Here is a 26690-nt window from a genome sequence, read left to right as displayed (position 1 = left end):
ATCTAGAATTTGAGTATCTTCATATGATAATTTGTTAGAAACTCCCCTCCCCCTACCGCAGTGAGCCCCAAGAAAGCTCAGCTTTCCTGTATGGTTTATTCTGCCTTCTCCCCCTCACCTTAGATTCCTCAAGTAAGATGTCTTTGTAAGTGTTTTGTGATGAAACAGTGTAATCAGAATGTGAGTATGTACTATTTTTTTTTTTGATTATTATCTTTTCAGGTCAGGTTAGTGTGGTGCAAGTGACCATCCCACACAGTTTCGTGAACGTGACTGTTGGATCTAATGTCACTCTTGTCTGCATCTACACCACCACTGTGACCTCCCGAAACCATCTTTCCATCCAGTGGTCTTTCTACCATAATAAGGAGATGGAGCCAACTTCTGTAAGCACACTTTTCCTAAACCTTTCCCCTTTTGTATTTCTGACTGAAAACTGTTGGGGTCGAAAGAATGTGAAATGTGAAAGAATGGTATGCCAGTGACAGTAGTGGCAGGAATCTCAGATACAAAAAGTTTGAAGACAGCTGTATAGGGAAGATCATCATCTAAGTGACTTGACTCTTGTCTTCTCTTCATATTTAGTTATAATCCATTATCTCAGGTCTGTGTAGATCAACATCAAGTGTATCATGTATTTTAGAGAGGACAAGTCATTTGACCTTTCAGTTGTTCAGTTTCCCATCTTTAAAATGGGGCTACTTATCCATCTCATAGGTTTAATATGAAGATAAAATGAGATAATGCTTGCGAAGCACTAGGAAATCTTCTACCCAGTAAGTATTCAGTGAATGTATTTTAGAGAGGACAGGAATGGTCCTTCTCATAGGTGAAATGAGCAGTAATTCTGAGAGGGCTCCCCCTCCACCTTAATCCCCCTATTATTTCCAGAAGAACTTAGTTCAAATGCAAGTCCTGATTGATCTGCAGATCTCTGCTAAATTTAATATCTAGGATCTGGCTGTCAAGTGAGCTAGCTTACTGAGCTAGACTGAGGCCTGACAGATTGAGACTTCCTAGATGGGTGAAGAAGGGCCATAGTAGTGATGAACCCTGGGTAATCAAGAGCAGCCTGAGGATAGAGGACAGAGGATGGAGTAGGTAGGTATAGGGTGTGGGGGAAGAGGTTGCCAGGAAAGGATGTGGTGAAAGTCAAGGGAGGAGAATGATTTCAACATGCAAGCTGCCTATTTCCAGGTTTCCTTCACCAGGCCTTGAGGGAAATTCCTTCTTTAGCCCAAGGATTAAAATTGTATACTCAAAAGGGTGTGTGTGTGTGTGCGCGCGTGCGCACGCGTGCGTGCATGTGTGTGTTTGTGTGTTCATGCACACGTGTATGTGAGCACATATGCCATGCATATCTACACATATTCCTTGAGGGAACAGGTCTGTAGCTTTCATCAGGTTCTCAAAAGGATGCATGACCCCAAACAGAGTTTAGAGAAGAGACAAGTCAGTGTGGTTTGGAATAGTTGGATGCAGCTGAATTGGGCCTTGAAGGAAAGGAAAGGTTTTGATTAGTAGAAAGATAGAAGGAGAGCAAGTTGAGGGGGTGGGGGAAGCCTAGGGGTAGGAGTGGAGAAGAAGGAAGGCATTAGTTTAGAGGAGCCACACGTTGGCCAGTGTCACTTCAGCCATCACAAGTCCTTCAGAGGTGCTGAGTCCTCTGTTTACAAATCCTGAGTGTTTGTTTAGCAGAAAACACCGTATAGGGAAAGATTCCATCAATGCCACTCTCTAGTCCAAGTTAAACAATTTTGCGCAATACTGGTTACCTTGGACGAGTATCTATATCACTCTGTACCTCTCTTTAAAATATGGTAGATCAGGAATACCCATGGGGAATCAACTGACACAATGCATGTGAACAATATAAAGCCCTATAAGTTGTATCCCTTGTAAACACTATTATGATTATCATCCACAGCAGCACCACCACCAACAGTGCTCCTACCAGTTTCCATCATCCAAAATGTCCAAACCCAAGACCTTGCATGTTGCAGTCAACTAAGAAATTCTTGCCTTCTTTTGCAGGCTGCTCTGTTTGATTGTAGATGGCGATAATCACATGTCCTTTCTTCCTTTTTAAAATTCAATTTCCTGACTAGTCTTTTCAACACGTTCTTTATCTGCAGGCTTCAAATTCTTCTTATTTTGCCAGGAGAGGCTGGATTTAGAGAGACCTTGCCAATGTATTTTGAAGTGTTTTCTGCTTGATACTCAAATCAAGATGTTCTTAACTGCCTGAAGGCTCGGCAAGGCCAGTCTCAGTTCAAAACCACACATTTTTATTTATGCCTCCTCTGACACTGGAATTTACAATGCAACCTCTTGGTTGAACTATGTATCTAATGAGGAACTGGGAGGGAGCTGCAGAGCCAAAGGATCTTGCAACCAGCAATGAGCTTTTTCTATACGGGGAAAGGCAAGGTGAAAAGATACGGTGATTGAATTGAGCCCAGAATGTTTCTTAGAAGCACCTTTAAAAAAACCTGTTAACAAATAAATATTTATTGAGTATCTAATTTACTTGCCATTTGCTTCATTCTCCAAAATGTCAGGTACAGGTGGGGCAAGTAATTTAAGATATATACATTTTTGGAATGTCCACATCAAAAGAGGGCCTCAGCACTGAGCTGCTGGATCAGGCAAAACATTCTCTCTGATCTTAAAGCTGCATGATACCTGTGTTATGCCTGTGTCTTAGCCACATGGAAGACAAGCTTTTGTGTTTTTATTGCTCCCACAGCTTGGGAACAATAACAACCATCCCCCAAAAAGGCAAATTTTATCCTCCTTCTATTTTCCCGTCTTGCTTTAGCATACCCTAGCCAGATCCCCATTACAACCATCTTTAGCTCTCTACTTCTAGAGAACTGGAGTCCTTCCCCTGTCTCCTCATATCCTGCTTGCATGGGCTTTTCACTGCTTTGCCAGATGAGTAGTTTTGAAGCCCTAGTGAAAACCTCCTGATGAAATTCAGTTCTTCTTCTTGCTGTGCCACTTAGTTATTGACTGGGTGATCGTAGACAAGTCATTTGACCTTTCAGTTGTTCAGTTTCCCATCTTTAAAATGGGGCTACTTATCCATCTCATAGGTTTAATATGAAGATAAAATGAGATAATGCTTGCGAAGCACTAGGAAATCTTCTACCCAGTAAGCATTCAGTGAATGCGAGCTTTTATTTTTAGCATCATCACTTACAAAATGGTGATTTTGTAAAACACCTGTTCCCACCATACCCCTGGTGATCTAAAGGGACTGAGTCATGGGCACCAGGGAACCTAGCTCAAGAAGATACACTTGAACAGGGACAGGGCTCTTCAGGGCCATCCTAGCCCAAGATCAGCTTCCAGTTCCACTGCTCACCAGGTCCCTGTGGCTAAAGGCAGGGCCCAGGCCCTTTGTCCGCCTTCTTCTTATCCCTGAACTGAGAGCCTGCTCAATCAAGAGGTTGCAGACATCCTGTGTTGAGGTGGTATTTTTCAAAATGGGATTTGGTCTCCATTTCAAGGCTGTTTCTTCTTTGAGCACATTCAAAATTCTACAGAGCATGTTGTATGTTAATCTAGGGATTGCTAGTGGGACATTTATAGGAGGATAAAAACGTTGCACTATTAGACAATTCTGTGATTTATGGGATTAAAATGTTGCCAGGCATCAGTGCTCACGCAGTGATTCAGTTCAACTCCTGGGTTGATGTGGCAGTATACTATATAGCATTCAGCTCTCAGATCCACCCATTTCTGCTCAAACACAGCACAGCTCGTGCCTCAGTACTGAGGGTATGGAGGAAAAGGCAGTCAGTCAGTGTCTAAAAATGACGCATGCAAGAGACGCTCGGGGAAGATGTAGCTGGACCTCTCAGGTAAGAGCACTTGTTGGTGTACTACTGGACTTCTTCATTGTTTGGAGACTCCAGGGCACTGGCATCGGCTTTAGGAATGGGATGGGAGGGTCTGACTTTGGTAACAATCTAGGTCAGCACAAGCCCCTGACAAAACTGGAACAGTCTTGAGTTTACCTTGAGTTCTGCCTCTTCCTAAAGGCTCAGGACCCTATTGCTGCTCTGATAAGGGCAGTGGCCAACTCTTTCCATAATCCCATCTTGTCTTTCCTGAAATCATTGTGTTAGATTAGCAACTGACTCTGAGGCCTGGTGTTCCTAAATACCCAGGGACTAATGTTATCTCTTACTGACTATCCCCTCTGGTGACTAGACACTGAAGTATCCCACAAGTCTTTCCACAAAGAAGGCCAGGATATTCATTAGCATGGTCCTTCTCTCAGAGAAACACTCCTCTCAGAAAATATGAACAGCTTTAGATAGTCAATCCCTTAGCAGGGAATCTCAGCTGAAAAATCTAGGCGAGGTATGAGCAGGCTAACATGGAAATTTGGGGTGGTCTGGTGGTCTGGTGCTTTTCAGTTCACACAGATGGCCTCATCTTCCATACAGCCTGTTAATGCTAAAACCACAGAGACCTTACCTGTCCATCAACAGAGCATGCATTGACTCTGCTTAGCATGAATCTCTCAGACAATACTTATTCTTCAGGAATGTTCATAGTGAAAAACACCCTTTGCCAGACTCATAAACCACTTGGACAACTTCTTTCCCAGGACCTAGTGTTCTTATGTTCTCTGGCTTCTCAGATTTTACAACCTGGCCTGTTCTCTCCAGGTAGTATTGTATTAAATGCTTTTTGGATGTCAGTAGGGGAGGTGTTCCATCTCCTCAGGGACATTTGAAAATGGAGGAGGTGTTGGTTCGATTCTTATGACTGGGAGTCATTAATGACATTAGTGGGTGGTGGCTATGTCCTGAACTACATATGTCCTGAACTACAGATGCTGAATGTCCTGAATACATAGGACAGAGCCGCACAACAAAGAGTTGTCTGCCCAAAATGCCAATGTCACCCCTACTGAGAAATACTTCAAGTTCTTCCCTGCCCCACCATCAAATTTATGTATTGTGTCCTATTCACTTTCTGCTAAACCTAATAAATTAATCTAATGATAAGGTGTTAGGGACTAATGATAGCTTATTTTGTTCTCTTCTAAAGAAAATATTGAATCAGGGACCTTCCATGCCTTCTTCCAAAAGAAGCAACTCAAATGGTAGATAGGCAAATGGCAGGTTGGAAAGAGAGTGGTTTGGAAGCAAGAGAGTCTTTCGTTTGGTATCCTATTTCTTCCACGTGTCATCCTGCCCCCGAATACAGTCCAAAGAAAATTCTGAGCTTGTGACCATTGCCACCTTATACCTACACACCCCTCCCTTACTCCATGTCTGACCCCTCTATCAGAAGTACAAGAAAGTAAGAAGCTGGAAAGGAAAGAATGCATGGTTGCTGTGGACATCCATGCCCTCCACATTCCCAGAAGGAACCTGCAAAAGCAGCTCTGGGAGCTAACTCAGACTCAAACAGAAAGCAGACTGAATTCCTTCAACCCTTCTTGTTTATACTCTATGCTTCTAGTTAGAGAGCAGTGTCACTAAGCTGAGGAAAAAGTCTTTTAGGACAAATCTGGTTCCCAGCTGCACGGCCTTGTGTGAATAGGAACTTGGCACAGTAGGACAGGAAAGGCTGCTCTGCAAAGAACTGAAGGGCCTACAATTGCAGCTGGCAAATGTTGAGGGCATCATGTGGTGAACACACTCAGCATGGGAAGCACCATGCCAGTAAATAGCAGCAATTGGCAGGAGAAAGGCTGGGCTGGAGCAGGGAATGGAATGGCCCCAAAAGGGGAAGGTTGCCCAGGAATCATCTTTTTCATCTTAAGAAGGACTATGAGTACCATTGTAATATATTCTGTGGGAATCAGGAGGTCTGGATTCCAGGTCTGACTGTAAATTGTGTGACCTTGGGAAAATTGCTCCCTCTATTGAGGACTCAGTGCCCTTTTTTGTATTAGAGGAGGATGAATTTGAGTTTGCTAACCGGAGGCCTCTGGGTCAGATTCGGCCAATGGATGTATTTCAGTCAGTCTGCCCAGTATTTTGCTTGTTTGTCTCAACATTTTTAATGCCTTGTTTGCGTTGACTTTTCAGTTCCCTGCAGTCCCCATATCTGTTATGATCTTACCACCAGCCCCTCCCAGCCATTTCCCGTATTTCCAGTATCTATCGGGCTCCTGAAGGCCCCTTAACCTTAGAAACCACAAACCAAGCTCTCTCACAAGGATCTTGTAATTGATGTGCAATTGTGACTGTATCCATCAGCCTCTAGCGTCACCCAGGGGGCAGGAAGAGAGGACCTTGAGAGAAAGCAGGGCAGTCTCCCATAAACCCAAGTGCAAAGTGCAAGTGAATAAAAAATTAGCAAGCACCCCTGAAGGAAACACTGGAATGGATTTTCTTAAAAAATTACCTCCTCCCCTCCCCCACCCAAAGATGTGGCCTATTGAACATCCGGGGCTTTTTCTGGACCTCCATTGTGTTGATGTCTAAATTGATAATATTCTTTCTTTTAAAAGCATACAAACCACACAGAATCATAGGCCTGGCCTTGACCACCGTTCAGCTTTGATTTTTAAAAGGGTTATTCTTTTATGAAAAATGGAATCAAGTTGTAGTCCTTCCTATATGATTAGATAAGAAGTTTCAGGAAAACACTTCTTTCTTTTTTTTCTTTACAAGGGCAGTGTGACTGTGTGGAATTCCCCCTAACAGAAAGCCCCTCCATGTATGTGTCTGGCTGCTATCTAGTCCCAGGTACTTTCCTTCTCACACAGCACTGTGAAGCCAAAGCCTTGCCTCTTTTAGGTCTCCATTCTTAGCCCTCACTACCCCCATTTCTATCTCTAATACCTTTTAGTGTCAATCGTGAGAAGGCAAAATGTATTAGACTACAGCCCGAGGAGCTAGCATAGAAGAGGTAGTAAAGGTCTTTTTCATAGGTAAAGGTCCAGGGCCTCATTGCTTATATGCTTATTTGACCTTGACTCATATCCAACTGTGGAACTTTTACAGTGGCTTCTTTTCATATCCTAAATCTGGCCTAAAACACACTGTTTTGGTCTCATGATCTCTACAGAAATAAGGTCCTTTTCACCTGGCTCCTCTGGGACTTGCTGTGGGCCTCAGGCAGGACTGATGTTGTATCTCATTGTGATGTCATCAAGCATCAGCATAAAACAGGGCTGATGTTTTACACTGTCCACAGTCTCCTTGGGAGGAGGGGACATGGCCAGATGTTGAAGCTGTAAAAGGCTCTTTTGATGGACAACAGACTAAACTCCAGGTAAGAAAATAACAGGACCTCAAACTGTCAATTAGGAAGTAAATCAGCCCATGCTACCTAGTGAAATTGAAAGCCTAATAGCGTGAGTTTCAACTCAAATGACAGTAATCCTCTGATGAGTTGAACTTCCTTCTGTCCCACTTGTATACCTTGAGTTAATTCTGGCTTTCTGGTTTGGAAGTCAAACAAGACCATTCTGGGGCAAGAGTTTGTGATTTCAGTAGGTGTGAATGAATGAATTATAAATGGCTACATTTGTAATGCAGGCAAGAACACACATTGATGTTAGAAAAAACAGGGGAGAGAAACAGTTTTCTCTGTAAATGTTTTCTTTTTCTGGGATTTTCCCTCAAAATCCAGCTTTCTCCCTTACTTTTAAAATATATTGACTTTCCGCTTAAAGGAGAATACATTTGAATTCATCAAGGCAATATCTTCTGGTTTTCTAATTGCTTTCCCTCTTTTATTGCCCTATCAAGGTAGAGCTCACAGTACAAGGAAGTAGGAAAATTGGATTCCAGATCTGTCTCAACTGTCGATTTTGTATCTTTTATTTTTTAAATTAATTAATTAATTTATTTATTTATTTTCCCTCTGCCGACTGCCCCTGCGCCGGCTCCTGCATCATGTCTTTTATTTTTTAACCTCTCTGGGCTTTGGTTTCTAAAGTGAGGGAAGTTAATTAAATGAACTGTAAGACCTTCCAGTAGATTTTATGAAAATATTAGTCTCACCAGACTAGGACAATACAATTTATTGAACAATAACAATCACTTGAGTAACATACAATTACATGAAACTAGCAAAGTGTATACATAGAAGGTGTGTATTATGAAGGGACCTCAGGAATTACCTAGTCCAGTGATTCCCTAGCTTCAATCATTCATGTAGCATCTACATGATTTTTGTCATATTTGTGTATCACCAGCACTATTTATTATTTAATGTTATTTTCTGTATTGACTTGGTTTCTTAATATCTTAAAAAATATCTACCTTAATCTACCCTAAGCAACAATATTCAAGAAGTCATAAATTTAAGGTGCTAGATATTTATCTTTCTAATACACATGCAAATTTGTAAGTTTTCATTTATATACCACCTAAAATCAACTTAAATACCTATACTTGGTAAATACATACCATACTTTGGAAAACATTACTCTGTTTTCACATTCAGATGTGGAAAGTAAAGGTTGGAGAGATTAAATACCTTTGTTTCTTATCTAAAACCAGGTTGTCATGGAGGCATGAATAGTTGCCACTCCCCTAACTATGTCACAGTGAGAAGCAGAGCTGTGGCTAACTCAGGCCACCTGACCCCTACACCATAAATAGATCATAATGGCAACTGTGGGAGCAGCATGAAATTCACCACATCATGCTGCTCCCACAGTTGCCATTATGATCTAACTATGCTCTCTAATAGAGATGGGACTAGAATACAGATCTTAAGTTTAATAAGTTATAATAATAATAAATGAGTCCTTGTGGCTTAGATGGGTCATTTAATCTCTCTGGGTCTGAGTTGCCTTATTTGTTTAAATGACAGAAGAATTCCAGTTCTGCCCTCTGCCACATGGAGAGAAAGATGGTAGCTATCAATGGCTGAGCACTTCTGAGGTCCTATACTAGATTTCTTGGTTTCATCTTCACAACACCACTTTAAAGGGATGGGACCAGATGATTTCTAACACACTTTTCTGCTTTGCTTCTAATAAACAAAACAAACCCAAGTTTGCCTATCCAAAAGAGTACATGTGTCTGAAAGGAACATGAACATTTGAACATTTAAGGAAACCAGAGAGTCTCACTGGGTAAGGTAAATTAAAATTTTAAAAAGTTTATGAAATGTAAAAAAAAAAAAAAAAAAATGAAGAATCAATATCATGAAAATGGCCATACTGCCCAAAGTAATTTACAGATTCAATGCTATCCCCATCAAGCTACCAATGACCTTCTTCACAGAACTGGAAAAAACCACCTTAAACTTCATATGGAACCAAAAGAGAGCCAGCATAGCCAAGTCAATCCTAAGCAAAAAGAACAAAGCGGGAGGCATCACACTACCCGACATCAAACTCTACTACAAGGCTACAGTAATCAAAACAGCATGATACTGGTACCAAAACAGAGATATAGACCAATGGAACAGAACAGAGTCGTCGGAGGCGACACAACATATCTACAACCATCTGATCTTTGACAAACCTGATAAAAACAAGCAATGGGGAAAGGATTCCCTGTTTAATAAGTGGTGTTGGGAAAACTGGCTAGCCATATGCAGAAAGCAGAAACTGGACCCCTTCCTGACACCTTACACTAAAATTAACTCCAGATGGATTAAAGACTTAAACATAAGACCTAACACCATAAAAACCCTAGAAGAAAACCTAGGCAAAACCATTCAGGACATAGGCGTAGGCAAGGACTTCATGACCAAAACACCAAAAGCATTGGCAACAAAAGCCAAAATAGACAAATGGGATCTAATCAAACTCCACAGCTTCTGCACGGCGAAAGAAACAGTCAATAGAGTGAATCGGCAACCAACAAAATGGGAAAAAATTTTTGCAGCCTATCCATCTGACAAAGGGCTGATATCCAGAATTTACAACGAACTAAAACAGATTTACAAGAAAAAAACAAACAAGCCCATTCAAAAATGGGCGAAGGATATGAACAGATACTTTACAAAAGAAGACATACATGAGGCCAACAAGCATATAAAAAAATGCTCATCATCACTGGTCATTAGAGAAATGCAAATCAAAACTACATTGAGATACCATTTCATGCCAGTTAGAACGACGATCATTAAAAAATCTGGAGACAACAGATGCTGGAGAGGATGTGGAGAAATAGGAACACTTTTGCACTGTTGGTGGGAGTGTAAATTAGTTCAACCATTGTGGAAGACAGTGTGGCGATTCCTCAAGGACCTAGAAATAGAAATTCCATTTGACCCAGCAATCCCATTACTGGGTATATATCCAAAGGATTATAAATCGTTCTACTATAAGGACACATGCACACGAATGTTCATTGCAGCACAGTTTACAATAGCAAAGACCTGGAACCAACCCAAATGCCCATCGATGATAGACTGTACAGGAAAAATGTGGCACATATACACCGTGGAATATTATGCAGCCATCAAAAACGATGAGTTTGCATCCTTTGTAGGGACATGGATGAACCTGGAAACCATCATTCTCAGCAAACTGACACAAGAACACAAAATCAAACATCGCATGTTCTCACTCATAGACGGGTGTTGAACAATGGGAACACATGGACACAGGGAGGGTAGCACTATACACTGGGGTCTGTTGGGGGGAGTAGGGGGGACAGCAGGGGGTGGGGAGTTGGGGAGAGATAGCATGGGGAGAAATGCCACATATAGGTGAAGGGGAGGAAGGCAGCAAATCACACTGCCATGTATGCACTTATGCAACAATCTTGCATGTTTTTCACATGTACCCCAAAACCTAAAATGCAATAAAAAAAAATGATGGTTTTGGTTTCCCATCAGACATTTGTGTTCTATATAATGAGTTTCTCTCAGGTACAGTCATTAAGTGAGCATCTTGATATCCTAGCCCAAGCTTAGGTGTTGAATCCTGACAGCTCCAGCCGCCTCCTCCTCTGTAAGATAGGCATACTAATCTCTGCCCTGATGACATCACAGAGCTGCTCTGAGGACCAAATGCACAGCTGTGAGCAAACTAAAGTGCCCCATAGAGTTGAGAAATCTTGGCCACAGGGACCTGGTGGGGGGAAGATGCTGCTTCTTTATCAAAGGTAATGTGTTTAGAAGAAGCTTTCAGGTAGCTTATCCTAGTCTTGGACACTCTCCAGTTCTCATTTCTGTTATTTTTCTGTCTAGATTTACTTTTCTCAAGGTGGACAAGCTGTTGACATCGGGCAATTTAAAGATCGAATTATAGGGTCCAACGATCCAGGTAATGCATCTATCACTATCTCGCATATACAGCCAGCAGACAGTGGAATTTATATCTGCGATGTTAACAACCCTCCAGACTTTTTCGGCCAAAACCAAGGTGTCCTCAACGTCACTGTGTTAGGTATGAGCATTTTTTTCTGCCTTTTCTTTTCTTGGAACAAGTTAAGACATTGAATGAGCCAGGGCAGTGAATTATGATACCAATTAAGTCTCTGTAGGTAAATATATTCCCTAATCCTTTCATTATCAAGGAAATAGAGACAAGACACCAACCCAACCCATATAGTAACACTGAAAACTCACTCATCAAACATGCAGAAACAATTGTGCAAAAGGGCTACAAAAATGACAGCAGTAGATGACCAAACCTCCAGGGATCCCTATCTCTGCAGAATGGAACGAGAATAGATGGGACAACCCACGTCCCACAAAATGATCACTAGCAACTCTTTCAGAGGAAACCTCCATTTAGAGCCAGAGCTACCTGGGGGAGAATACTGTCAACTTATTCCTTTTAGGCAGGAGAGTGCCTTTTTAAAATGCTAATACTATTTGGAAAAAGGACTACACATTAATCTAGTGTAGAGAATCAAGGTATCTACATACAAATATTCATTATAGGATATTGGGCAAGCCATATTTGCTCTTAAAATGAATTTGGGATCTCAATTGTTCAGTATTTATTGAGTTACAGTGATGGAGGTGTTGTTTTTGCCCTTGGAGAGCTTCCAATTTTGGCCATTTCTAGAAGTCCTTCCATCCTCTGTCTGAGAGGACAATGAGGGCTAAGCTCCCATCTGCAGTCTAGGATTGGGAAGTATCAAAGCAAGGGATGAAAGGGCTGCCAATCCTCAACTCTTACAGACAGACCAGTGGAGATGAGCATTTTCCTACTTCTAGGTAGCCCCAAATGGAGCTGACCTAGTTATTGCTCTTCTCAAGCTGTGTGCATATATCACAAGAAAGGAGGAACTAGATCGTGCAACTCATTCCCGGTTTTTGCCATAATTTAGTTCAAGTCCTGATGATGAAACAGCCCCATTTAATTTTCTGTTCAAATTTTTCTATTCTGCTGTAACGGCTATAAAATAGCCATCTTTTTTAAAAGGTTGTATCTAAATCTAGTGATAGCTCCAATGGACTTCTGGCTAAATAGCTTAGTTTAGGATAGGCAAATCCAACAAGTTATTCCTACCTGAGAAAATCATTGGTAAGAAAGAGAGAATAAAGAACTAAGTAGAAGGATACTTCATTTAATTAAAAGACACTTTTTTTAAAAGATAGGGCTAGTGAAATGTTTCAGAATTATAGCTATATGCATCCATCTTTTTGTACCTGTGTACAGATAATGAGAGCCTGGGATGGTTGAGCTGAGCAGAAGTCAATGGGAGATTAGTAGCAGGAATTAGTCCTGCTGTGGCCAACAGAAATTCCAGGTGCTAGGCTCTCTATATATTATCGTATTTAATCTTTGGGTCAGCCAGAGGTTAGATAATCACCTAGTCACGTTTTACAGATGAGTCAACTGAGATTTGGCTAAGTTTGGTGACTTGCCTACACAGATCCAGGGTAGAGTTACAGAGCCAGTATTCTGTGTGGATCCAGAGCTGTGCCCTTAACCACTGCTTCTCAGGTAAGAGATGCAGGGCTGAGCAGTATGACACATTTCATATCCAACTCATCTAAATTAGAGAGCCTAAGCCTTTGAAGGGTTCCAGAGCCAAATGAAGATAAGGATGGTGAGTTCGAAAGTATAGAAATTTATACCATTATCTGTATATAAGATAGATATATAAGGTGTATAAGATAGATATATAGATATAAAATAAATAAGATAGATAAGAGATATAAGATAAATGTATAAGATACGTAAGATAGTACAAACTGTGCAAAGTAAGATGAATGAGGAGATTCAGATTCTCAGCTTCCCGTAGGACTTCTCCCCTGATGTGTTTTCATGAGCAGCTAAAACTCTATGTCCCAAACTGACCTCATTAGTACTCCTTGCTCCTTGTAACCCCTTCTCCTAAAACCTGCTCCTCCTGTTGTGGTCTTGGAGGCCTCTTCCCCTCTCTAAAGTCATCTCTCATCCCTCTCCCACACCACTTTACAACTGTGTCAAAGTTGCTTTTGAATTCCTGGTGCCTAGTTCCATGCCAGACCCACAGAAGGCATGGTTGCTTGCTGAGTGAAGGATGAACAAAGATTTCAGTGCTGGGTAGCATGCATCCCCAAAATGAGCTTCCCCTACTGATGATGCACACAGGCAAATTCAAACCTTTCAACTGTTTTGTGTCACCCACAGATGAATAAATGCAAAAAAAGAAAAGACTCATAAGAGAAAAGAGAAATACAGCATTAACAAAATGTTTTTAAAAGAATAAATAATAGGTTATTTCAGAGTATTTAAGGATTCTATTTTCCTTTAAAACTGTGCTTTTAAAGTATAAACTATGTTCCTAGTCATTCAGTATTTGCTTATATTTGGCTGTTTTAAAAAAGGCATATTTTAAGACACAATGCGGAAATTCATGGTTATAAATCTCTGGAGGAGGCAGAGAGAGGAGTCACTATTTGAATCTTAATAATCTGTTGACAAGAACTGCCCTGCACCTGAAGTGAAGTGCTCTACTCCCACCTGGTGGTGCAAGCAGAAAACTGCCAAAATATATTTTAATATAATTTTTTTTCTTCTATTTTTTTGAGACCCAGTCTCACTCTGTTTCCCAGGCTGGAGTGCAGTAGCAAGATCTCGGCTTACTGCAATCTCTACCTCCCAGGTTCAAATGACTCTACCGCCTCAGTCTCCCAAGTAGCTGGGATTACAGGCACCTGCCACCATGCCTGGCTAACTTTTGTATTTTTAGTAGAGACAGGGTTTCACCATGTTGGCCAAGCTGGTCTTGAACTCCTGACTTGGCCTTCCAAAGTGCTGGGATTACAGGCATGAGCCACCTTGCCCAGCCAAGAATTTTTTTAAAAAAATAAATACTCACGCCTGTAATCCCAGCACTTTGGGAGGCCGAGGCGGGTGGATCACGAGGTCAAGAGATCGAGACCATCCTGGTCAACATGGTGAAACCCCGTCTCTACTGAAAATACAAAAAATTAGCTGGGCACAGTGGTGCGTGCCTGTAATCCCAGCTACTCAGGAGGCTGAGGCAGGAGAATTGCCTGAACCCAGGAGGCGGAGGTTGCAGTGAGCCGAGATCGCGCCATTGCACTCCAGCCTGGGTAACAAGAGTGAAACTCCATCTCAAAAAAAAAATAATAAAAATGAATAAATAAATAAATAAACACACATATTCTGCAAAATGAAAGTGAGGAAGTGACTGCACTTGTCACAGACTGCCATTCATCCTAAAGAATTTTTATTCTTTGTCATTGCCTTACAGTGAAACCTTCTAAGCCCCTTTGTAGCATTCAAGGAAGACCAGAAACTGGCCACACTATTTCCCTTTCCTGTCTCTCTGCACTTGGAACACCTTCCCCTGTGTACTACTGGCATAAACTTGAGGGAAAAGACATCGTGCCAGTGAAAGAAAACTTCAGTAAGTGTAACCTGCAGTAGACCCTGGAAAGGCCTGGTCTGTGGTTGGATGACAGCAGGAGTGTGTGGTTGGTTGCTTGACCTTACAGTTCAATCTTCTTGTTTTCTCGGTGACAGGCGGGGGTGGGGGGTAATGTAAAAAGAATGCCTGTCTCCCAACATGATGATTGTGGTCTGGTCTACTCCCCAAATTCTAAAAGCCAGCTCAGAGGTGGTGAGTATTTAGGGAACAGACATGGTCCCAGGTGGGTTACCATTGGAACAGTCCCAAGAGGCCTAGTTGAATCCTAAACATCTCAAGAAAGGAAGACCAATATGGCAGAGTGGGCGGACATTGAATGATCTGTTACACTGATGTTATCTGTACTCACAGAAGAGATCTCAAAAGTCTATTTCCTGTTTTCAACAGACCCAGCCACTGGGATTTTGGTCATTGGAAATCTGACAAATTTCGAACAAGGTTATTACCAGTGTACTGCCATCAACGGACTTGGCAATAGCTCCTGTGTAATTGATCTCACTTCTTCACGTGAGTTGACCATACAACTTTAAGAGTTTTTCCTTAAATCAAGTAGTCTGGGCCTGTCAGCCAAATAAATTAGGATCGTTGGTTAGTGCTTCCCGCTTCTCTGGAGATTTGTGTGCTTTATTTACAGGTTGATATGATGAATGATCATGCTAATATCTAATGCTCACATAATAATATATGCCACAGGCTGCCCTAAATCCTTTACAAAAAGCAATCTGTTTAAGCTTTACAAAATCGCTAGAAGGTAGGTATTACTATTCAATAATAAAACAGCAGCCTTTCTGATAGCAGCAGGCTGAATTTCTCTTTGTGATGCTGTTGGTAAATCCAGGTGACACTGTAGCTCTGACAAACATATACCTTTCAAAGATCTGCCACTAATAACTATAGTATAATAATAATAACACTCATACCCACAATCATGGTAGCTAATATTTGTGGAGCACAAATTATATGCCAGACAGTCCACCAGGTGCTATCTGAGTATTAACTCACTTTATCCTCCTAACCACCCCTACCTAGGGAGGCAGACTATTGTCAGCCTCAATTTGCTGAAAAGAACACTGAAATTCAGGGAAGTAAACGATTTGCTCAAGGTCATCCAGTTAGTAACTGGCAGAGCCAGGATGCCTCTAAACCTCAATTTTCCTATTCAAAGGCGTTTACTCACTCTCTGAGCATAAGATTTAAGAGTTCTGGAATTGTGCAATTGAGCCGACCCAGGGGCAACCTCTCAAGGAGTATCTCACCATGTTTGGGTGAGATGGATCTCAAGGATCACTTAATAACAGTTAGGATCTTGTTTCCTTTTTCTAACTTACTTTGGATTTGTGGTTTTAATATATGCCATACCCAGGGGTGGCAAGTTCCAGTGGGTTATTGCTCTTCCTGTGCAGCTGAGCTTTCTTCCTTTTATTTGTCCTGAAGTTTACTCCTTTATTCTCATATTACTTTCAGCTATTTTTCCTGAATCATTTCTGTTATCTTTCTTTAGAATTCCCTCAATCCTTTTTGCCTTCTCAGAGGTACAATCATACTGCAGATGTAGAGACATGTAGGATTTGGACTTGAGCATTGCTTTCTTTCTAGTCTTTTTCCAATGATGTCCAGCATTGCCTCCCTCCCTCCCACACCCCTTCTTTCTTTCTTCCTTCCTCAAATATTTATTGAATATCTACTGTGTTCCAGGGACTGTCCTATGTGATAGAGATACAGAGATTAAGAAGATGTACGGCCTATACTCAAGGAACTCACAGTTCAGCTAGAGGGACAAACACAACTAAAATGTGCTAAATGCTATAATAGAAGTCTGAACAGAGCACCAAGAGAGGAACAGTTATGCTTATAGAACTGGGATGGCTTTACCAACCAAATGCTATTTGAGCAGGATCTTGAAGGAACTGGCAAAACCTTTTTATCTATAAAATGGGAAGGTTGAAGGATGACCATAGAGCAGCAGGCTTAGGAGGGTAACCAGTTCATGATGGGGGAAGAGAATGGAGGGCTTCACATGGCATGTCTCTGAGGGAAAAATCACAAGAAACTGATATATCATCTGATATGTTTGAATTAATTGAAAGAAGTTTAATGGTTTTGTTAGAAATTTTGGGATGAGTGATAATGCAATTATTAACCTTCAAGAAAATGTTTGTAAATGTTATACAAGAAAAAATCATAGTATACTGTGTTCCTCAGCTGTGAATGATACTTACACAGTCACACTACTGCAAACTTGGATTTAACTAAAACTTGTGATAGAACTATTTTGGAAGAACGTGGTGGGTGTGAGGGGAGTGGTGTAAAAGAACTCAGTCTCCAATTTCTAGGGTAGGAAGTTGAAAGAAACTGATGGAAACGGAAAAAGGTAGGACGTATCAGAGCAAGCATAATAAAAACATGGGGGCAAGGAGGTTTTCAAAAAGCATTAAGAGTGGTTGCCTTTTGTGAATGGGACTCAGGGATGGGAAGGAGTCAGGCAGAGAATTGCTGTTTTTGTGGGAGATACAGTAGAACGTTTTGACTTTTAAAACTATTCACATATATGCTCTTAATCATAAAAAGTTAAAGGAATTATTATCAGGCAGCTCAAAATATAAGATGTCCATCCTTGTGTGAGCGGGGGGCAAATGGAGATGGATTGGTTTATAACCTAGATACAGTCTTTCAGAGACAACACTTCAGGACCTGAAGGTCTGCTGCTCAGCTGGATAGTCTCATACTCACTACGTTTGTCCACGGACTGAGACAATAAACCAGATGCCTGTTTATCAAAACGGGCACATCCCTTCCCAGTGACCAGAATGCATGAGGTTCCTTGGTAAACATGGATGCCATGGGGGAGGTTTTCAGGGACCCATTTCACCCATGCTCTGGACAAGCCTAGTGAAATGCCCCCGCCTATAACACAGGCTTATCTCTAGTGACCAGATCACAACTCCATAGTGTCGCAAGAGTCTTTTCTCTAAATCCCATTTCAAAAGCAACCCCATCTCCTCCAAGATGGCACATTTTATTCTTTATGTGCATAAATACCAATAGTCGTCTCCCACTGTGAGTCCAAATGACAGAGTTCTAGGGGTTTCCATCTCCCTAGCCTATACAAGTCATTTTCCCACTAGGTGAATGGCCCTGATATTTCCCACTGGTCACAAACACACATTATAAAATGACAATACATTTCACTTTATTAACCAGCTGCTTGTGTCCTTTAGATCCAGAAGTTGGAGTCATTGTTGGGGCCTTGATCGGAAGCCTGGTAGGTGCGGCCATCATCATCTCTGTTGTGTGCTTTGCAAGGAATAAGGCAAAATCAAGGAAGAGAAATTCTAAGACCATCACGGAACTTGAGTAAGTCTTCATTTTGTTGTCTTGAGTACAGACATTTCTCAAGCATGTCTCTTTCAGTCAGCAATTCCTAAGCACTCTGTTTAGCATAAGATATCAGAGGTATCTTTCTGTTTGCTCTCACTGCTTTTAAAAAAGAATGATGATGGCTGCTATTTATTGAGTGCTGTGTGCCAGGCTCTGTTCTAAGCACTTTATGTACATCACCTCATTTAACTATCACAACAACCGTTTTAGGTCCAAGAAAATGTTTTAATATATAAAATTAACATCCTTGTCTTTATACCAACACAGTCATTAAATATAATTTTAAATATTTTTTTATGGAACAAGAGACCCACAAGGACAAAAGTGCCCAGGGCACACAGAAATTAGAACGTGGCCCAGCCCACAGCCCATGCTCTTAATCACTCTATTTCTTCGCTAGTGTGTATCACAGTCATTAATTTTTTCATCTCCTTGCTTCTGCAACTGTATATTGGGTATCAACCAGGTGCCAAGTATTGTACTAGATGGAGTTGGAAATAGAGATGCGTCAGAGATATGGATTTGGCCCTTAAAGACCTTATTAGATTCTTAGACTCTTTCATTCTAACATCAGTTTTCCCACCTTTTAAACACTGGTCTTTCTTAAACTTTCATTATATTGTTGAGACCTAACCTTTCTGAATCCAAAATGACATATGACCTGACAATGAGTCAGAATATCAGAAATAACAGATTTCGTGAAGTCTGGGACCTATGATCATTGAAGCTACAGAGCATATGTTTCCAAATGAAATTTCAAAGTTAGCATCTCCCTAACTTGTTCTTTTCTGGGCCTTCTTTCTTGCAGGCCAATGACAAACACAAACGCCAGGGAAGAAAGGGAAACAATGTCAACAGAAGATGCTACCCAACTAGAAGCAACTCTACCACCTTCCATTCATGAGACTGGCCCGGGTACCATCCAAGAACCAGACTATGAGCCAAAGCCTACTCAGGAGCCTCCCGCAGGACCAGAGCCTAAGGCAGTGCCTAACCTGGACATCGAGCTGGAGCTGGAGCCAGAGCCAGATCTGCAGTCATTGGAGCCAGAGCCGGAGCCAGAGTCGGAGCCAGAGTCAGAACCAGAGCCAGAGCCAGAGCCAGAGCCTGAGGTTGTAGTTGAGCCCTTAAGTGAAGATGAAAAGGGAGTGGTTAAGGCATAGGCTAGTGGCCTAAGTACAGCATTAATCATTAAGGAACCCATTACTTACCCATTACTACCGTTTAGAATTCAGACAACCTAACCAACCTCCACCTCCTCCCTCCATTTTGACCAACCTTCTTCTAACAAGGTGCTCATTCCTACTATGAATCCAGAATAAACATGCCAAGATAACTACTAAATCAGTGCAAGTGTTCCTGCATTACTAATATAGAGTACTCAGAATTTTACTAACGTGTAAGCATAACAAATGACAAGGCAAGTGATTTCTAACTTGGTTGAAAGAGTTTTGCAACAGTACCTGTGTTATTTCAGAAAATCTTATTTCTCTCTCTCTCTTTTTTTTTGAGATGGAGTCTCACTCTGTCACCCAGGCTGGAGTGCAGTGGCACAATCTTGGTTCGCTGCAACCTCCACCTCCCTGGTGCAAGTGATTTTCCTGCCTCAGCCTCCTGAGTAGCTGGGACTACAGGCGCGTGGCACAACACCCAGCTAATTTTTTGTATTTGTAGTAGAGACGGGGTTTCACCGTGTTAGCCAGTATGGTCTTATTAATCTACTGACCTCGTGATCTGCCTCCCTGGGCCTCCCAAAGTGCTGGGATTATAGGTGTGAGCCACCGTGTCCAGCCTCTTTTTAGCTACTCTTATGTTCCACATGCATATATGAAGAGGTGGCATTAATTAGATTCAATATTATTTCTAGGAATAGTTCCCCATTCATTTTTATATTGACCACTAAGAAAATAATTCATCACCATTATCTCATAGATTGGAAAATTTTCTCCAAATACAATAGAGAAGAATATGTAAAGGATATGTCTTAATTGGTACATAGCATTTCAAATCAGGTCTTATAATTAATGCTTCATTCCCCATATTAGATTTTCCAAGAAGTCACGCTAGTATCAAATATCTGAGCATGGCAAACTTAAAAATTAACACAGCTTCACACCTGTAATCCTGGCATTTTGGGAGGCTGATGTGGGTGGATCACCTGAGGTCAGGAGTTTGAGACCAGCCTGGTGAAACCCTGTCTCTATTATAAATACAAAAATTAGCTGGGCATGGTAGCACATGCCTGTAATCTCAGCTACTCAGGAGACTGAGGCAGGAGAATTGCTTGAACTGGGAGGCGGAGGTTGCAGTGAGCCGAGATTGCACCACTGCACTCCAGTCTGGGTGACATAGCGAGACTCCATCACAAAACAACAACACCACACACACAACTTTAAATGTCAAATAATGTACCAGTAAACATTTTCAAATATAATTTTCCTTCAGTGAACACAAAATGTTGATATCACAGGTAATGTACAATTTAGTTTCGAATGAGTTATGTTATCACTGTGTCTGTTGTTATCTGCTTTGAAAGGCAGATGAGAAAAGTGTTCTAAATGAACACTTATAATGTATTTTAGATAATTTCAACTAATAATTTAAATAATCTGTTTTACTGCTGGTATATTTCACATTAATAAAGTGATACCAATCTTGTAGGAATGCTAAATATTACTAAAATGCACTGATATCACTTCTTCTTCTCCTATTAAAAAGCTTTTTCATGATCATATTTCACTCACAGTTCACCTAGAAGAAACTTATAGGTAGATTTACCTTTTCACTTGTGGAATCAATTATATTTTAAATCTTAAAACTTTAAGGCTCAATAAATAATATTCAATAACATCTCATTGCCAGTACCTTAATAAAAAACTTTTTTGACATTGCATTTATGCATAATAAACCACACATTTAAAGTGTACAAATTGATGAGTGTTGATAGAGTACATACCCATGAAACCACCACACCCATCTAGAGAGAAAACATTTCCATCAGCCCAAAATGTTCCTTCATGCCCTTTTGTGCAATCCCACCGTTGTCCTGCACCTAGGCAATCAATCATTGTTTTCCGTCACTGGAGATTAACTTTGCCTTTTCTTGGCCCTCATACATATGGGATGATATAATATGTACTTTTCTGTGTCTCACTTCCTTCTAAGGTGAATCCTTTTTAAATGATGTAATGAGTTTCTCATTTATCACTTTCAGATTTTCATGTAAAGGATTTTGTTAAATTGTAAACTCTTTCTATATAGATCGTAACCATACACTGATTGAGGTAGAGTCGGTAAGTTTTAAGGCTAGTTAAAATGGAAATTAACATTATACTTGTCTAGAGTCATGGAGAGAAGAGATAGCAGCTTATATTTCTGCATTTTCTTTAATGTGTCAATTTTCAGAAAATGTCAGGGAGTTCTGAAGCATCTATAATTGTATTCATACTAAATATGATACTATGATATATGGTGTCTGATGGATGCAAGAAGCAAAATGATGAAGGTCTTAAGAATGACCTAATATTTAGAGATTAAAAAGTAAACAACAGTGTAAACATCTCAATTACCAGAATGCTCATGTAGCTGGAATTCATTTTTCCTTTCCATTATTCTGATAGAGGCAAATCACAAGAGACTGACATGTAATAGTCAACATTTACACCCACATATTTTTGATGGATCAATGCAGTCCAGGAAAGAAAGTACTACTGGTACTCTTACAGAGCTCTGTCCTTATTACCACTGTTCTGTTCAAAATACTGATGAATAGTTGGATCAGTGTCTTGTAACCCTTTTCTGAGGTCATGGATCACCTTGAGAATCTGCTGAAAACTCTAAACCCATCTCCACTGAAAAATGCTTATACATACAATGTGTCACATATAGTTTTGGGTAATTGCAGACTCCCTGAATCCAAGATGAAGAACTAGTTACTTAGATCAAAACACATAAAGTAAACTTAATAAATTTGTGCTCCTAGGAAGAATGGCCACTAGACTATAAGACAGAATCACGATTCAGAATTGACAGCTCAAAAGTGAAGTTGAAATCAACAAAATGAATTTGACAAAAAGGATATAGATGAATGGCCAGCTGAAGAGGTACATAGGGTGAGGAATACATGGAAAAATATGGATTTAAAAATATGGAGTATATGTTGCCCAGGCAGAAACCCTACGTAGGTAAGGTTAGGAAGCACATGAGGTTAATCTGAATTTGTACCTTTGGATCGCTCCTTTCAGTGCCATTTCTGGCCTTGTGGCACCTTATTTTCCAAACACCCAGGATTCTCATGCTCCTACTAGCTCAGTGACCCACTCAGTTCTTCCTCCCTCGGGCAGGACTCTTGCTCAGCTTTTCTGTAACCTGTTCTTGTCCAGTACATATGATCTTTCCTCATTCAGTGATCTTATTAGGTTGATAAATGAGTTAGTCTTCTTGGGAGTATTTACCTTTTAAAAGGGACTTCAGCACAGATAATCCTTAATCCAAAGAGTCTAAACAATCCAGAGGAGATATATTTCTGAAAAAAACTTCTGAGCCCCTCTCAAAGCAAACCAGGTGGTTTACCACCCATTCAACCTACTCTGTGCAGCTCATGTTTGATCAACTTTAATCAGAGCTAGAAGAGAGCTCTGAAATAAATAGATTCAGACTTTTCCAACCCCAGCACACCTGAGTTATAACATACACAGTGGGCCACGCCTAACAATGATGAGGCTGGAGGTGGGAGATGATATACAATTAAATTCTTGGTGGCAGAGACAGGAAGGGGCTGAGATGGGTGAATCACGAGGTCAGGAGATTGAGACCATCCCAGCCAACATGGTGAAATCCCATCTCTACTAAAATACAAAAAATTAGCTGGGCGTGGTGGTGCGCACCTGTAGTCCCAGCTACTCGGGAAGCTGAGGCAGGGGAATAGCTTGAACCCCGGAGGCAGAGGTTGCAGTGAGCTGAGATCATGCCACTGCACTCCAGCCTGGAGTCAGAGTAAGACTGTCTCAAAAAAAAAAAAAAAAAAATGGGAAAAGAAAAAAAAAAGCTGGTTCATTCTTAAATATTGCCACCCAGCCCCTAGATGAGAATCCCTGAGTGCAGAGAAGTAAAATAATCTGCCTGAAATTACACAAAGTCAAAACTAGATCCACATCATCTAGATTTCAGTGCAATGTTTTTTCAATTGCACCAAACTACAAATTTCAATGAAACAAACCCAAGCTTTAGTAATAAAAGGTTGTTTTACAATGCCTACATGCTGGAAAGCACATCAGTGGGCCTCATAAAATGTTTAAACAAATGGATAAAGACTCAATACACCCAATTGTCTTTGAAACTTTGGTTTAAAAACAAATAATTTAAGAGATGATGATGAGGGCTCCAGGAAACCATAAAAAGATGTGCCAATAAAGGAAAACTGTTCCACTACTCAAAATACTTCAGACAGGAAATGTGTGGGGTTTCCACACCAAGTAATTCTCCAATTCTCCGCAGACATCAACTGGGTGTCCTACAATTTAATTCCACTGACACTACCCAGGTCTGACAAGACTGCCCCCAACTTCAGACACCAGTCACAAGTATTGGGTGCCCAGGGTACCCACACTTCTGTTCGACTTGGGTACAAATTGGGGGTTCCCACAACCCCCTACTCAAGTTTGATAATTTGCTGTAATGGCTCATATAACTCAAGGAAACACTCTCGTTTACCAGTTTGTTATAAAAGATACTATAAAGGATACAGATGAATAGCTAGCTGAAGAGGTACATAGGGTGAGGTCCAGAAGGATCCCGAGATAGGAACTTCTGTTCCCTTGGAGTTGGAGTGCACTATTCTTCTGGTCTGTGGATGTGTCACCAACCTAGATGCTCACCAAATCCTGTAGTTTAGGACTTTTTGTGGAAGCTTCATCACATAGGCATAATTGATTATTAACTCAATCTCCAGGCCCTCTTCCCTACCTGGAGGATGGGAAATGGGGCTGAAAGTTCTAATCCTCTAATCATGGCTTGGTCACTAGTAGCCCCCACTCTAAAGCTATCCAGGAGCCGACCAAGAGTTGTATCATTAGAACAAAAGGCATTCCTATAACCTAGGAAATCCCAAGGGGTTTAGAAGTTCTGTGTAAGACACTCCTATCACTCAGGAAATGTCAAGGGTTTTAGGACATTCAGGTATGGGGGAGCTGAGACCAAACATGTATTTCTTATTATGTCACAGACAAATTAAAGAAAAGCACCAGGGTAGGTGTTACAACTAACCAGTTATTTTCAAAATGCGAGAGTACCTTCTATTTGTTCCACTGTTTTTGAATAGAGGCAGAAAAGAAAATGAATTAGAATCCGGTAAAGCTGGATTTTGGTACTGGCTGTTTCTCTAGATCTAGGTGTTTTCTCACTTGTAAAATGAAGACAATTTCTGCCTTCTTAAAGACTGCAGTGAGAATAGATGTAAAAACTTATAAATTAAAAAACTGGTAGAACTATACTTGTAGAAATGAGGTCTCCAGACAACTGATTCAGTATTCTTTTTTTCTCTCAACCAGGGATTTTTAACCTTTGGGGAGAATCACAGATCCCCATGAGAATTTGATGAAAGCTATAAATTCTCTTCCCAGAGAAATTCACATTGCGAATTTCTGCTTTCAATTTTAGGCAGTCACTAGAACTGTAAAGCTGGAGCCATAAACCACAAAGTAAAGAATCTTTATACTCTATCAGACTTGCTAACAGATTGATTTGGAGGCCTTGTAGTGTAACAGAATATGGGAACAGAAAGCAGCAGACACAGCCATGTAAGGAATTCATTGTAGTTGGTATAGCTCAGAAATTGGGGAATCGAACACTAGCATTATACAATTACATATTAAGTCAAAGATTACGAAGAAAAACAGATTTACTTTGAAGTATACAAAACTTCACTGAAATTGTAGATTCTCTATAACAGATATTTAAGAATGTAAATGTTTTCACTATTTTCATTGGCCTTTTTCTTCCATCTTACAGTCTCAGTTAAGCTTTACAATTATTTTATTTATATATATATATATATATATACACACACACACACACACATATATTTTTTGAGACAGAGTCTCACTCTGTCACCCAGGCTGGAGTGCAATGGCATGATCTTGGCTCACTGCAACCTCTGCCTCCTGGGTTCAAGCAGTTCTCTGCCTCAGCCTCCCTAGTAGCCGGGATTACAGGCGCCCGCCATCACACCCAGCTAATTTTTTTTGTCCTTTTAGTATAGACGGGGTTTCACCATCTTGGCCAGGCTGGTCTTGAACTCCTGACCTCGTGATCCACCTGTCTCGGCCTCCCAAAGTGCTGGGATTACCTGTGTGAGCCACCGTGCCCGGTCTTATTTATTTTTGAGATGAAGTCTTGCTCTGCCACCCAGGTTGGAGTGCAGTGGCACCAACTCGGCTCACTGCAACCTCTGCCTCCTGGGTTCAAGCGATTCTCGTGCCTCGACATCCAGAGTAGCTGGGATTACAGGCACCTGCCACCACACCTGGCTAATTTTTTTTATTAGAGCTGGGTTTCGCCATGTTGACCAGGCTGGTCTTGAACTCCTAACCTCAGGTGATCCATTTGCCTTAGCCTCCCAAAGTGCTGGGATAATGGGCATGAGAAACTGCACCCAGCCAAATTATCTTTTTTTGTTTTGGAACGGTAAAATTTGCTGACCTTGAATCAGCTTCGTCTCTATTACCTTTCCTACAGGCAAAGGTAACAATCTTTAGTTTATACAAATCTGTGATCTAATATTAACAAGCCACGTCATTTAAAATGCCAACAGCCTAAGAAATTACCTGTGGCTTAGTTCCATTTGTACTGCTTATTGAAGAACTCGGATGAATTTCCTTTTACACCCATAAAGCCTGTCACCTTAGACAATAAACTCAATATTTATGAAGCGTAAATGCCTTCAGTCATAACAGACAAAACTTTACCCTGATCACACTAAAAATAATAGAAATATATTTCCCCTGCTCTTAATTCTATCTCCAGCACTCAATAAAGAGAGTTTTCTTCCATAAGATGCTTCTCTGATTGTTTGTTAAGGTTAGCACTCAAAATACTTCTGTAAAATGAGTTTATATATCAACAACACAGTTCATGTTTACGAAACTCATTTTAGCTACTGATAATTAAGTCTTTGACCCAAAATTAATGCAAATTTGTAGGTTCACTTGGATCACTTATTTTAAGCAGTATTTGCAGCATAAAATTCAAATAAAAAATAATCTGAAAGTCACTTGGAGTTCATTAGATTTTATACTAGTATCATTTAAGATGCTTCCCTAAATTAAATTCAAGTTTATACTTACTAATTTCCTTTTGTTCTACATTTAATTAGCAATTCAGAAGATGGCTATTTTAAAAGATTTTAGCTGCAGTCAAGCTTCACTAATTTTACTGACTTAGAGCTACCAAAAACTGAAAAATGTCTTTACTAAGGATTTCAAGGCTTAAGTGAATTCTAACTAATTTGAAAGAAAAATTAGAAGA

The 26690-nt window shown here is 40.6% G+C and overlaps 1 protein-coding gene across 1 annotated transcript in view; it reads left to right on the top strand.

Annotated features, from left to right (window-relative positions):
* The window catches only part of VSIG1 (V-set and immunoglobulin domain containing 1), a 33392-nt gene extending 13899 nt beyond the window's left edge, over nucleotides 1-19493 (top strand). The window contains exons 3-8 of the mRNA XM_064383901.1: nucleotides 223-386; nucleotides 11140-11338; nucleotides 14613-14768; nucleotides 15177-15296; nucleotides 18008-18143; nucleotides 18976-19493. Coding sequence (XP_064239971.1) covers nucleotides 223-386; nucleotides 11140-11338; nucleotides 14613-14768; nucleotides 15177-15296; nucleotides 18008-18143; nucleotides 18976-19330 — 1130 coding nt within the window. The 3' untranslated portion in view covers nucleotides 19331-19493. The remainder of the gene's footprint in view (nucleotides 1-222; nucleotides 387-11139; nucleotides 11339-14612; nucleotides 14769-15176; nucleotides 15297-18007; nucleotides 18144-18975) is intronic.
* Nucleotides 19494-26690: the final 7197 nt, after the last annotated feature.

This window comes from Aotus nancymaae, unplaced genomic scaffold, assembly GCF_030222135.1.
Source record: "Aotus nancymaae isolate 86718 unplaced genomic scaffold, 86718_ANA_hifiasm-v0.15.2.pri h1tg000004l, whole genome shotgun sequence".
In the NCBI taxonomy this organism is placed as follows: domain Eukaryota; kingdom Metazoa; phylum Chordata; class Mammalia; order Primates; family Aotidae; genus Aotus; species Aotus nancymaae.
The sequence above is the reverse complement of the archived record's forward strand: the minus strand, read 5'-3'. Positions and strand labels throughout refer to the sequence as shown.